The sequence below is a fragment of the Elephantulus edwardii genome, unplaced genomic scaffold, assembly GCF_000299155.1.
Source record: "Elephantulus edwardii isolate Elephantulus edwardi_28Jun2011 unplaced genomic scaffold, EleEdw1.0 scaffold00117, whole genome shotgun sequence".
In the NCBI taxonomy this organism is placed as follows: Eukaryota; Metazoa; Chordata; class Mammalia; order Macroscelidea; family Macroscelididae; genus Elephantulus; species Elephantulus edwardii.
In genome coordinates, this window is record NW_006399867.1 from 6,695,924 (window position 1) to 6,709,733 (window position 13,810).

The 13,810-nt window shown below is 42.4% G+C and overlaps 1 protein-coding gene across 1 annotated transcript in view; it reads right to left on the reverse strand.

Moving 5' to 3' along the window:
• Positions 1-13,810, reverse strand: part of LOC102867320 (chromosome unknown open reading frame, human C16orf62) — a 168,633-nt gene that overhangs the window by 78,390 nt on the left and 76,433 nt on the right. Inside the window, exons 14-18 of the mRNA XM_006892659.1 lie at positions 12,630-12,676; positions 10,982-11,093; positions 9,999-10,115; positions 7,854-7,907; positions 4,808-4,888 (exon numbers count right to left, since the gene is read on the reverse strand). Coding sequence (XP_006892721.1) covers positions 4,808-4,888; positions 7,854-7,907; positions 9,999-10,115; positions 10,982-11,093; positions 12,630-12,676 — 411 coding nt within the window. The remainder of the gene's footprint in view (positions 1-4,807; positions 4,889-7,853; positions 7,908-9,998; positions 10,116-10,981; positions 11,094-12,629; positions 12,677-13,810) is intronic.

Sequence of the window (13,810 nt, forward strand, 5' to 3'; positions counted from 1 at the left end):
AGCAGCACAAATGCACTGTGCCACCAGGGCTCCTTTGTGACACCTTCTTCCCCTCCTTGCAGTCCAGGACCCAGTCCAGGATGATGTACTGCATTTTGTTTTCATGTCTCATTGTTGTTGTTGCTTTGTACCACTGAGTGAGAGGTGACTCACAGCTGACCCTCCAGTGAGTTTTCAGAGGCAGTAAATCGTACGAGAACAGACTGTTTATCTTTCTCCTACAGAGCAATGATGGATTCAAACTGTGTATCTCTGGGTTGGTAGTGCAACCTCTTACCACTAAGCCACCAGAGCTCCCACGGTTGTTGTTACTGTTATGTGCAGTCAAGTTGACTGTGACTCACAGCGACCCTATATGATCAGTAGCTCTGAACCCTGCCCTGTCCTGAGCCAATCTCACTGACTCTGACACACCTATCCCCATTACCCCAGATATTGTGTCAAGTCATCTCATCTGAGGTCTTCCTCTCCTGCGCCATCCCTCTACCCTTCCAAACTTCAGTTCCTTCTCCATGGACTGGTCCTTCCTGGCAACCTGGCTTCACCCTCTCCAGGACAGAACTATTTGCTTTCTTGGCAGTCAATGGTATGATCAATCCTCTTCGCCAGCACCGTACCTCAAAGGCATCAACTCTTCTTCTGTCATTTCTAGTCACTGTCCAGCTTTTTTATGCACAGCAAGACCATTAGTTTGGAACATTCTTTCTTGGTCTTTCATAACACTGATGATTTATTTGCCATCGCACTGGCAGCAACTTGCAGCAGCCTGATGTGTAACAGAGCGTAACATTGCCTGGTCCAGTGCAGTCTTCAGAGACTTTGAGTCCACTGTTGAGGCTACTGTCTTGTTCTACCTCAGCATTTTCTTCAGTTTTGCACAGCCTCTGTTTACTGTATGTGATGCTATTTTCTGGTGACATGCCGACAGGAAGCTAGACAGGGTCTTCAGAACCTTTCTTCTAAGGAACATTTCACTTCTATTTCTCTAACACCAAAGTTTACATGTTTCTGGTTGTTGTTTGTTTTTTTTTGTTGTTGTTGTTTACTGCAGTCAATTCAAGCATGACTCATAGCAACCTTATGAACAAAAGGCCTGAAGCCTTTCTATAATTATCGACATTTATCAAAGTTCATAGAGTTTCCGGAGGCATGTTGTTTAGGAAGTGGATGCCACTCCTGCTTCCAATATTCAATATTCTTTCTCAATATCAAAAGGCATGTCAATTCTTCTCCCTGTCTTCTTATTCCCTCGTTCACACTTCACATCCACTGAAAACGCCAAAGCTGAGGGTCATTGCTGTTGTTATGTGCCATGACCCAAAGTAACCCTGTGGACAGCAGCTCTGCAGCCTGCTCTGTCCTGAGCCAGTCTCACTAATCCCGACACACCAATCCCCATTGCCCCACTTACTTTATCAATCCATCTCATCCGGGGTTTTCCTCTCCTGTGCTGTCCCTACACCCTCCCAAGCATGCTGTCTTTCTCCAAGGACCAGTCTCTCCTGGTCACGTGCCCAAAGTATGTGAAATGGAGTTTCAAAATCCTAGTCTCCAAGGAGAAACTTGGTTTCACCGTCTCCAAGACAAACCTGTTTATTCTCTTTTCAGTCCTTGCTATGGTCAAGACTTCTCCAGCACCACAAATCAAATGCATCAATTCTTCTTCTGTTATCCTTAGATCTTGTCCAGCTCTCTGATGCATAGCAAGTAATTGCAAAGACCATGGCCTGGATTAGGTGCACCTTAGTCTCTAGACTGACATCATTGCTTTTCAGCACTCTGTATCTTATTTGCCAAAACTGACAGTTTTTTACATTTTAACACGCTGCCGCATACTTTTCAATTGACAACCGTGCTTAGAAACACATTCTTTTTCGCTATAGGCGTCATTTGCAGCAATGTGTTAATGAGGTCTTTCCAGATTTGCCTAAGCAATCTAATGCAATTCATTTATCTAACGTAATATTTGAATTCTTGACTGTTTTGTCCATGGTTTTGACTGTTGATCATAGTAGAAATGCTTGACAATTTCATTTTTTTCCCCTCCAGTTATCAATGACATGATGCTGTTTATTGGTTCGGCTCTGAGAATTTTAATTTTCTGTACACTCAAGGTGTAATTCACAGCCTTTCATCTTCATCAATGTGTGAAGTAAATTTCACCTTTGGTAAGCAAAGTTGTATCATCTGCATATCAGAGGTGGCTGATGAGTCATCCTCCAATCCTGATGCTGTGCTGTTCTTCCTATGCTCCAGTTTCTCAGAGGATATGCTCAGCTTACAGACTGAATATTTAACAAGTATCATGAAAGGATACCACACAGCTTTTGAAGAACACAGGCCAAGAATTTTAGCGAACTGCTTCTCAGTTTGGGCTTATGAGCTTCCCTCTGATTAGAACACAGCTTTGTGCTCCTGGATGGAACGTTACATGAATGATTCTGTCTCCTTCTCAAGGTATCCACACACACACACACACACACACACACACACACCCATCAGTTCTCCTTTGGTGATAGGAACCTTTATCAGCTAGTCAAAGGGCTGTACAATTTCTCCACTGCACAGCCGCTATTTTTCTTCTTAAAATTCACACGTGCTCTACAGAAAGAAATGCAAATCTCTTCCTCCTCAAACTTCTCCCCTGAACTTAACTCTATTGAAGCTTCTGATGTGATGGCTGCAGAATGATGATTATTTTCAATTTTATCATTCTTCTCAACAGATGTAAGAAGAGCTATTTAAGTACAACAATGAATGAATGAAAATCCAAAATCTCTGTAAATGTTCATTAAAATTAATAAAATAAATTTTTTTAAAAAAGCATTAGAAAAAATTCAAAAAAAAAAAAAAAAAAGAAAGAGCTACTTCCCTCCACCATTCCCCTTATGTAGCTATCTACTGATTCATCTATTTATCACGACGATGGACTCAGGGATTCCTGTTTTATGCACTGGGTCATAATCTACCACTGTCCTAATTTGCTGTGACGCTGTCTCGGTGGGAGCCTAGGAGAATGTCTCAAACTGCTCCTGGGCTCTTTCACTCGCCCCTCTGAGCACACAGAAATGGCCCAGGCTCATCATGTTCTTTCCCTGCCTGGGCCCTGGAGCGAGCCTGTCCTCCACAGAGACAGGCTGGTTTCTTTCCTATGACATGGCCTTCACCTAGGACAAAGGGTTTACCACTGAGATGAGCAAGCACCCTGAATCTTACATAACACCCAGACATCTTGTAGAAGATGCCTTCGCTATGAGGGAATGGTATTCTCTCACCCTGACTCCTCTATCTTCAAACAGGATGGCTTTAAGAGTTTTTTAATGACTCTAAGGCTTCAAATAATTAGTTCTCTAGAAGCCAAGATCTTACTTAATATTTCCCAACAAATATTGTCATGCATATTTCTTATACACACTTGAGATACACCAATGGTACAACTCACTACACTCTGTATTCACTCAACGGGATTTACTGAGAGTCTGCTGTGCACCAAGGCCAAGTCCAAACCACGTAAGGTTTTCATTCCTCCACCAAGTGGAGTATCAAGGAGCCCTGGTGGCAGAGCACGTTAAGTGATGTGTCAAATGCGATAATGGCAGCCCAACAGTATCTGACGGAGCTCTCAAATTAAAACAGGCTTGGAAGCAGGAGTGGCATCTGAAATAGCTTGACTCCAGAAACTCTATGAAGTTAGATAAACGATCAAAGTTATACAAGTGTTCAAGACTTTCATTCACAGGGTCACTATGAGTCGTCTATGACTCAATGGCACTTAACAACAACAACAACAGTAGTATTGTTGTAGAAAAGACTGGAATTGTCAGCGATTTTATCTTACTCAGATCCAAAGTTAACAACCTTGGTATGAGCAGTCAGGAGACTGGGAGACATATAGCTGGGAAAGCATGCTGTCAGGGATCTCTTCAAAGCCCTAAAGAGCAATGATGCCAGTTTAAAGACTGAGGTGCACACACAAAAAAGACTAACGTGCACATGATTTAAACCACAATCTTTCCAATCACCTGCTATACATATGAGAGCTGGACAAGGAAGAAGGATTGCAGGAGAAGAATTAATTCATTTGCATTGTGGTGTAGGAGAAGAGTGCAGAAAATCCCATGGGCTGCTGAAAGAACAAACAGAAATGTCTCAGAGAAAGAGCAGCCAGAGTGCTCCGTGGAGGCAAAGATGGTGAAGCGTTAGTTCACATGCTTTGAGCATGTTGTTAGGAGAGGCTATTCCTTGGAAAGGGACATGATGCCTAGAGAAGTGAAAGGTCAGCAAAGGAGAGAAAGATCCTCAATGAGATGGGTCATGGATGGTAAGGATGGCTCAGGACGGGACAGAGCTCAGATCTGAACTCTGTTCAGAGTTGTTCATAGAGCTGCTATATGCTGTATTCAAATCCACTGAACAGCACTTGAACAACCGCCTAACACTTGCTATTAAGTGCCTTTAGGTCAGAACTGAGATAACACCTGACTCTGGCAGGTTTTCAAAATATGTAGGTACTTTATTTGTTGGTGATGACAATGATGTTGACACTGAGTGTTTGTGACAGGCCAAAAAACTTCCTATATCCCACCTCACTTACTCTTCAAACAACTCTGAGAGCAGGCCTATGCCCGTCCCCGCCTGAAGGAGAGAAGGTGAAGCTGAGCCAAGTGAAGCGATTAATCAAAAGGCACACAGCTTTGGCTGTGGCAGAACTGGGATCACACCCAAGCTTACTCGGCCCAGTCCACACAACAGTCCTAATTAAATCAACAGAATAAACTGGCTGAAATGAGAAACCTTCATCTGCTACCTGAGGGTAGGAGTCTTCGAATGCACGGTCTGGGGTCATGTGCTTGATGACATCCGCTAGGACGGTATTCACCTCCCGTTTCTGCAGAGTGAAAAGAAAGCAGGCTCCAATTAACACTGGATGTCAGCTGTTAACTCATCAAAGAAAGGATTAGCACGTTCAGAATCTATCAAAAAACTTCCAGGAAATAGTTTCAGACTTTCTGCTGAACATAATGTCAGAGGAGAACCCCTCTCCTGTCATTGGTGTCTTTTATCACAGTGGCTACACCTGGTCAACTTGGGATTAACACAGCATTCTCCAAGGCTCCTGGGCTTCACACTGTTGATACTTAGAAGGGGAAAGACGCAAGTGAGTGAAAGAAGCCATAGAATTTAAAAAAATCTCAGCAGCACATCAATAGCAACAGATGAAACTGACTTCAAACCAGATTTGAAAATACAAATTTAAAAGGGGAAAAAAAAAAAAAAGAGAATGGGAAATTTTCAACACTGACTGAATATTTAATGATATTAAATAGTTTCATTTGACCTAAACAGAACTGGAATTACGCTTCAAAAGGGGGAATGGTTTATATCTTAAGAGATAGGAGCTAAAATAATTACAGATTATAAATGATATCTGGAATTTATTTCAAAATAGCCAGGGGCAGGAAAAGTGTTAAAGACTGAAAGAAAATGTAAACAACTAAAATGAGATTTTCTAACTATGAGAAAAAAAAAAGACTGAAAAGAAAAAGGTTGATAATGAATTGGTAATTCCTGGGTAGTAAGTATAGAGGAAATCATACATTTAAAATTTTTGACATTAAAGAGTAGGGAAAAAAAGCAGAGAAAAGAAAAGAAAATCAATGCACTTAATATACAGCATTCTACCACTTACTTGGGGAAACGAGTATCTGGAAGTAGATCAAGATGGGGGTCACTGTCAACTCACCAAAGGTTGGAGTTGTGACTGGGGGGAGAGTGAAAATACTTGGGAGGAAGGAAGGACACACTTTTCCGTTTTTCAATCTGCACAGTGCTCACATATGTGTGTGCTGTGAAAATTCATTAATATTGCACTCACAATTTGTGTGCTTATGTTTCCTTATGTATACTTCAATTCTTAAAATTATTTCCTAGCAATAGAAAATTACCACAGGGCAGCAAACAACAAATGCTGGTGAGGTTTGTGGAGAGACTGGAACTCTTACTAACTGCTGGTAGGAGTGTAAAATGGCACAGTCACTATGGAAGGTGGGCTGGTGCTTTCTCAAAAGGTTGGAAATAAAAATAACATTTGACCTAGCAATTCCACTACTGGGAATATACCCTAAAGAACCAAAACTGCCATCCAAGCAGATATATGCACACCCATATTTATTGCTGTTTTGTTCACAAGAGCAAAATTTTTGAAGCAACCCAAGTGCCTATCAACAAACAAATGGATAGAAAAACTGTGATACATTCACACAATAGAATATTACGCAGCACTGAAAAAATAACTTGTAAAACATTACAAAACATGGGTGAGCCTGAAAGACATTATGCTGAGTGAAATATCTCAGTCACAAAAAGGACAAATACGGCACAGTACAACTGTTATAGCAGGACTGACATGGGGGGTTGGGGGATAATTAGGAAAAGAATAGATAGATAATGAACACTGCAAAGGAAGAGATGAGAGAAAGAACTTTTTAAAAGAAAGATTTGATTAGGCATTACTTGTATGACAGCAGTCTGGAATAAGAGGTGCACTGTAAAGTAGGCTCAGGGAGGGGGAAGTGAAAGAGAAGGAGGAAATTATGCAACAATGAATGAAAATTTTAAAAAAAAAGGAAGTGCACTGGGGGAGGGGGAAAGGAGGAGGGAAGAAAATGTGCAACAATGAATGAATGAAAACTCAACCTTCCTGTAAATTTTCATTTAAATCACAATGAAATATATTTTTAAAAATAATATTAACAAAACAACTATGAGATATCATTTCACCCCAGTAAGATTAGTAAAGTCTGACAGAAAAGCAAATAACAAATGCAGGCAAGGTTGTGGAGAAACTGGAACCAAATGGATAGAGAAGCTGTGGTATATTCACACATGGAATACTATGCAGCATTGAAAAACAAGGAACTCATGCACTATTATTCAAAATGGGTGACCCTGGAGGACATTATGCTGAGTGAAATATCTCGGTCACAAAAGGACAAATACTGCACGGTGCCACTGTTGTAAAGCAGGACGGACATCAGCTCTAGGGGGAATCTAAGAAAAGAGGATTTAAATAATGTATACTGCATTGAACACTAACAACAACACTACTGCATTGAAACGGATGAGGGAGAGAACTGAAAGGAATATATGATTAGGTATTATTTTCATAACAAGAGTCCAGAATGAGAGCTTCATGGAGGAGTGGATTTTGGGGAGGGGGGGGCATTGTATAATAATGAAAGTGTGTGTGTGTATATATATATATATTACTTTTTAAAGAGAAAAACCAGCTGGGGGTGGGGTGGGCAGGGAGGAAAATGTGCAAAAATGAATGAATGTAATTCCAAAGTCTTTATAAACTTTCTTTAAAACTTCAATTTAAAAAATTACATTAAGACAAAGAAGTTATCTGTTGCAATAGAATTGGAACCTTGCTCTATCTGCTTTGAAAGCCTTTGCATTTGGATAGGCCTCATAATTGTCCAATTAGGGCATACCATATACCTAGGAAAATTAGTGTCTTCTTGGAGAAAAAATGCAAGCAAGTCAGACACGTTTGAGGTAGGCTACTCATGAGACTCCCTTGGAAAACGGCAATAAGCATCTGAGGTGCGTGAAGGTGGACAACACTAACCTCAGATGCCACAGCACCGTCCAAGTTTAAAGGGAGGCACAGAGCACTTTTGTTATGGGGCTACTATCAATGTATCATCACACTATAAAATAAAGGAAGCCATTTGTACAAACTATGAAGACAATTATCACTATAAAAAGCCTAATCGCCTTACAGAGATTCATTATTATATACATTACAGAAAACCAGTTCTTTCAAAAACAATGCCACAGTCACCTACCGTGAAATGTTTGCAGGTGTACTCGACCCACACTTCAGCACAATTGATGTAGTCCTATAAAAAACAAAGCACAACGCCTTTACATTAAGGACACATGGCTTACAAAGTCCCCTCAAGGGCTTGGACTCTGGGAAGTCTGACAAGAAATAGGCATTTCAAGAGTGGTTTATCTGCAGGAAATTCAGGCCCCATGATAAATTTTACAATGAGAAGTTGAGTTAGAAACTGCTTAAAAAGTCCAGACTCATCAGAACAATGGAGATGGAGAATTCCTCTGAGGAATGGCTTGAGATACTCTTTAAACTGAAATTACGCCTGAGGTCATCTTTTAACTACCTAACAGACTGGCTCATAAAACAAAGACTATTACCCAGGAGTGCTGTTGTTAAGTGCCCTTGAACTGGCTAAGTCTCACAGAGACACTAAGAACAGCAGATGTGAGCTTTCTCCCTCTCTGCCCAGGAGAGATCATGCACCACTCTCATGAACTCTGCTATGCTCCAGACCATTGCTAGTCAGTCTGTCAAGTCTATCATGTGGAAGATATTTCTCTCTTTTTCTGACCCTCCACTTTTCCCAGCATCATTTCCTCTTCCAAGGACTGGTCTCTCCTGAAAGAAAACAAGTCAAAAGTATGTGAGATGAAGCTTCGTCATCCTTGCTTCTAGTCACCTTTATGGATTAAAGCTCAACATCAAGAAGACAAAGATTGTCACCACTGGGCCGATCATGGTTGCTTCGTGATAGATGGAGAAGAGACTGAGGTTGCTAACAATTTCAGCTTACTCGGATCCGTAATTGACACTTTTGGTATCAGCAGTCAGGAAATCAAAAGATTAATTACACTGGGGAAAGCAGCTGTCAGGGACCTCTCCAAAGTGCTGAAGAGCAATGATGTCAGTTTGGAAAGTAAGGTGCACCTGATTCAGGCCATGGTCTTCACAATGACTTGATATGAATCAGAGGGTTGGCAGAAGAATTGATGCCTTTGATGCGTGGTGCTGGAAAAGAGTATTGAACAAACCAAGGACTGCTAAAAGAACAAATAGATCTGTCCTAGGGAGGGTGAACTCAGGCTCTCCCTGGAGGCAAGGATTTTGAAGCTCCATTTCACATACTTTGGGAGGTACCAGTCCCAGGAGAAGGACATAATGCTTAGAAGGGTAGAGGGACAGTGCAGGAGAGGAAGACCCCGAATGAGGTGGGTTAACACAGTAACTAGGGTAACAGAGGTAGGTGTGTTGGAGACAGTGAGACTAGCTTAGGACAGAGCAGAGTTCAGAGCTGCTGTACACAGGGTCACTATGAGTTGCAGGCAACTCGATGGCACATCACAACAAAACATGAGACCAAATGGCCAACCTCTACTATGACACAAAGATAAAATGGTCAGGGGGCAGGCAAGCCAGATTTCCAGAAACAACTGGTAATATTCATTCAGAATGGAATCAATGAAAATGTTAACAGAGTGTAAAAAATGTAATCCATGACACTGGATGATGTATGTGGGAACAAAATCTGTTCTATAAATTTTCCCCTAAAACACAATAAAACCTTATTTTTAAAATGATAATAAGCTGCCCGAGACTAATGATAATGTCTTTCCAGATCTTTCCAGGACTGCTCCTTGGGCCAAGAAGGAAATCTGTGAGGCTTGATGAAGTTTAGAGAATCAGAAGAATGTTCTAAATCAGGGCTCTCGGGGTTAACAGTAAGGAGCCTCACACAGAGAGGAATGGGGACTTGGCTGAAAGTATAAGCTTTGTTTTGAGTGTGATTCTGCCTATTTTGAGTAAAAACAGGTATGCCACCTGTAAGATGCCCCTTCATTTGTGAAGGTGAGTGTTTTATGTTTTAAGAGCCTCATAAATTTAAAATAATAAACTGTGTTATAAGCCAGGAAGGAGGCCTATGAGAGGCAAGGAGGGTAGCGGCAAAGATGGCAATGATCTGGCCAAGAAAACACCAAAGTGGTGGGAGAAAAACCCAACAAAACATTTCCTTTAAGGTTTAAAGACTACCCCAAGGCAACAGTTGGAATAGGGGTCGGGTAGGGGAATGACCAGAATTTCTTTTTAAAAACAGCACAATTACTGAAAAAAGCTTCTCCTGCACAACTTGGCATCACTCTAAATGGTCACCCACCTGTGGGTTCTTCAGTTTCGTGATAACTTTCCAAGCTTCATTCAGAATCTGAAGTTTATCACTCTCGGGAGGGTCAGCCAAAGCCAAGTTTAACCCCAGAGAGCGAAACAGGAGATGCTAGGAAAAAAAAATTTTAAAAATCAAACTGTTATTGGAGATAGTCAATCATGATGCCCAAGGTTTAACAGAAAAGGTGTTTTGTGGGGTTTTTTTTTAAACTTTCTTCTGAAATTTTACCATCGATCCATAACAGCTGAACTAAAACTGACAAACAGAGTTAAGTCCACATGACCAATAATCTATGGCCCACGATGTTCCACAGGGCAAGGATCTTCATAAATATTCACTGAAGATCTATTTTTTTTAATTGACTTGCTTACAAAGTTTGGGATACATTGCATTTCACACTATTCTTCATTCACATTGTTTCCTACAATTATTCTCATGCATCATGTTTCATAAAATCAATCACTGTTGGGCCCTGCCCATCATTACTTTTTTGCCCAGATTCTTCCCCTTTCGTTACCCTTTTCCTTACACCCACCAAAGTGTGCAGCCCTGTGGTTTCGCCCCTACCTATTGTCACCCCTCTGCTCCCACCCCTCCACACCCCCCCCAGTTCCCAAAAATGTTTTACTAGTTATCCTTCTATTTTTACAATAATGGTCTTACGCAGTATTTGTCCTTCTGAGACTGTGTTAGAAGATCTATTTTTAAAGATATGAGATGGATGTGTTTGCTAAATACTTCACTGTGAGCTAAATGGGTAGATTTAGGACTCACGGGAGTGTGACTTACTGCAATTGCACAGTGTGTGACAATCTCAAGCTCTAACTCCTCTTCAGTCTCACTCGGCATAACAGAACCTAAGCTTGTTTGCCTGCTGGTCCATATTACCCACAACCCAGGTCTCCTTCCCCTGAGGACTGGCAGTTAAACACTGCCTGTCTATTGTCCCGCTGAACATTAAGTCAAGAGCCTACCTTGGGGAAACCAGACTCATCACATTCTTTAATCATGCCAATGAAATCCATGGATCTAGTGGCAATGAACTCAGCTCGGAAGGCAGACATCACGGAATTCAATAGCAATGCGCTGCAAGACACAAACCCCGAGTCAACAGTTGTTGTTGTTGTTGTTGTTATAATTACATGCCCTCAAGTCAGAGCCAACTACTAGCTGACCCTCCAGTAGGTTGTCAGAGGCTATAAATCACATAGGAGGAGACTGCCCATTTTCTCCCATGGAAACAGCCACAGAGGATTTGAACTGCCTGCCTTTGGGTTGGCAGCGCAACTTCTAATTCACTCGGCCAACAGCTCTCCACACAGCTTCCTATTAATGGAAGTCACTTTCATTTCATGACATCTAATGCCACGTTGGCATGTTGTCAGGCTAGCCCATGCTGAGAAAGGTGGAGGGTCAGATGAAGAGGGGAAGGCTCTCACCAAGGTAGACTGCCCAGTGACTGTACCCTGATACAGAGGCTGAGCAGTGAGAAGAGAGTGAGGATGGTGCAGACCAGCGTAAGGTTGTGATTCGCTGCTCACAGGGTCACTGAGTCACAGTCAACTCAAAGGCGCACAGCAACAACGACGTCGGATTTTAGCATGACCAACAGCCAAACTGCTCCTTGGAGGCAAGGATTTTGAGACTTCGTCTCATATACTTTGGGCATGTAGCTGGAAGGGACCAGTCTTTGGAGAAGGGTATCATGCTTGGAAGGGTTGAGGGACAGCACAAGAGAAGAAGACCCCAGAGGAGATGGATTCACACAGTAACTAGGATAATGAGGGTAGGTGTGTCAGGGACAGTGAGATGGGCTCAGGATAGACCAGGGTTCAGAGCTATTGTACACAGGGTCACTATGAGTCATAATCAACTCGATGGAACATAACAACAAACCAGAACAGCCCTTTAATGATAAGGCTGAAAAAAAGAAGTAGTGTGTAAAGGCAAGGCAAACCTCTAGAGCCTTCTACAATATTCTGTGCATGCCTGGAACTCGATAATGTCCAACTGTCTGGATAAATGGATGGAAGGACGTATGGATAGGTAAACAAGCAACCAATCACAGCCATTTAAACTGAAGAAGGAATAAAAACTCATTCCCAGCAATTAATAAAACCATATACTAAGCAATGATATTGATTCAAGCTACAGAGATTCACATCGGTGGGAAGCACTGTTGTGGGCACCGGGGACTCAGAGGAGAACAAAATCTACTCAACACTGCTTATACATCTACACTGGAGAGAGCAGAGAGGAAATCTCACAGCCTCTGTGACAGGAAGATCAAGTTTATGGCAGATCAAGTTTATGGGCCATTAGACAGGCCCACGGGGCAAGAATGACTATTACCTTCACTGTACAGATGACAAGCCTGAGGCATAAGAAGGTTCATTAACAGGACAAAAGCCACACCGTTAAAAAAAGGTAGAGTCAAGATTTGAACTCAGGCAACCAGAATCCAGCTCCACCACTCTCAGGCACAACGTCCTCTCCCTCTGTCACCTCTCAGGTCTCAGCCACCACGCTGTCCATTCCCTCTGGTTCATAAGAGCACGCTAAGCTCAAAAGTTGCTCAACTCCACCCCTAAACTCATGTACTAAGAATTTTAAAATACTTACTTATTTCCCAGTTTCTTGCATCTCTCCATCATCTCAGTTAGCAGAGCCTAACGAATTAAGAAAGGGGAAAAAATATTAGCAGATTGGGACATCTAAAACATCATTCCTCGCTGAGAGAGGCCCAGAGTCATGCTCTAAAGTGAATGTGGTCATGTAGTCACGTCCACAGCTCCCTGTGCCTGCAAGGATGCAGAGCATGGGAACAAAGAGAAGCAGGTGTGGCACCAGGACAGTGGAACAATGCTCTGGGCCTGGTGGCAGGCACATGTGGGCTCCAATCCAGTCTCACCAGGGGCAGTGGGGACAGGACACACACCTACAGTCACCCAGCTTCACCAAAGCTGGAAGCGACCCATCAAGTAATTCACCTCCTCACCATATCTTTATTTTACAGACAAGAAAGCCAAAGCTCAGGTAGATTAAGCCACCTCATAGTGAGCGGTACAGTCAGGACTTATTCTGTATCCATGTCAGACTCTGAAAATAATGTAAGACTTTAGGGCAATTCCATCCTCCCCATTGGGCCTCTTTGTGTCCGAAATGTGTCCCGGAGAGCGTGCAGCCAGAGTGCTCTTTGGAGGCAAGAATGATGAGGCTTCACCTCACATACTACAGGCATGTTGCTGGGAGGGGCTATTCCTTGGAAAAGGACATGGTGTTGGGAAGGGTGGAGGGTCAGCGAAGGAGAGGAAAACCATCCACCAAGTGGACTGACACAGTGACCATTGCAATGGGCTCTTGTATGTTAGGAAGTGTGAGGTTAGAAGGATAGAAGGTTAGATAGCAGGATAGAAGCAGGATAGAAGAAGGTTCAGATCTTTTGTTCACAGGGTCACCAGGAGTTGTACTCGACTCGATAGCACCTAACAACAACAACTGTGGCAGGTACTTTCAGTATCCCCTGATAGGACAGGAAGTCATTCAGGGGTTTTGGGGGAAAGGTTTCCTCATTCTTCAACAGGAACTCAATCAGGTAAAGACTCTTGGTCACTTGCCTCTGGACGACACTGTGTCTGCACATGAGAAATTATAACGACTTGCTTCGAGTCGGGGGATGGACAGAGCCACTGACCCTGGAACTGGCACTCATGGGACAGGTCACACTGCATTATTTCCATCAGCCAGGCCAGTCAAGGGTATATGCCTTGTTAAAAGTCAAAACACCCCAGGCTATTATAAAA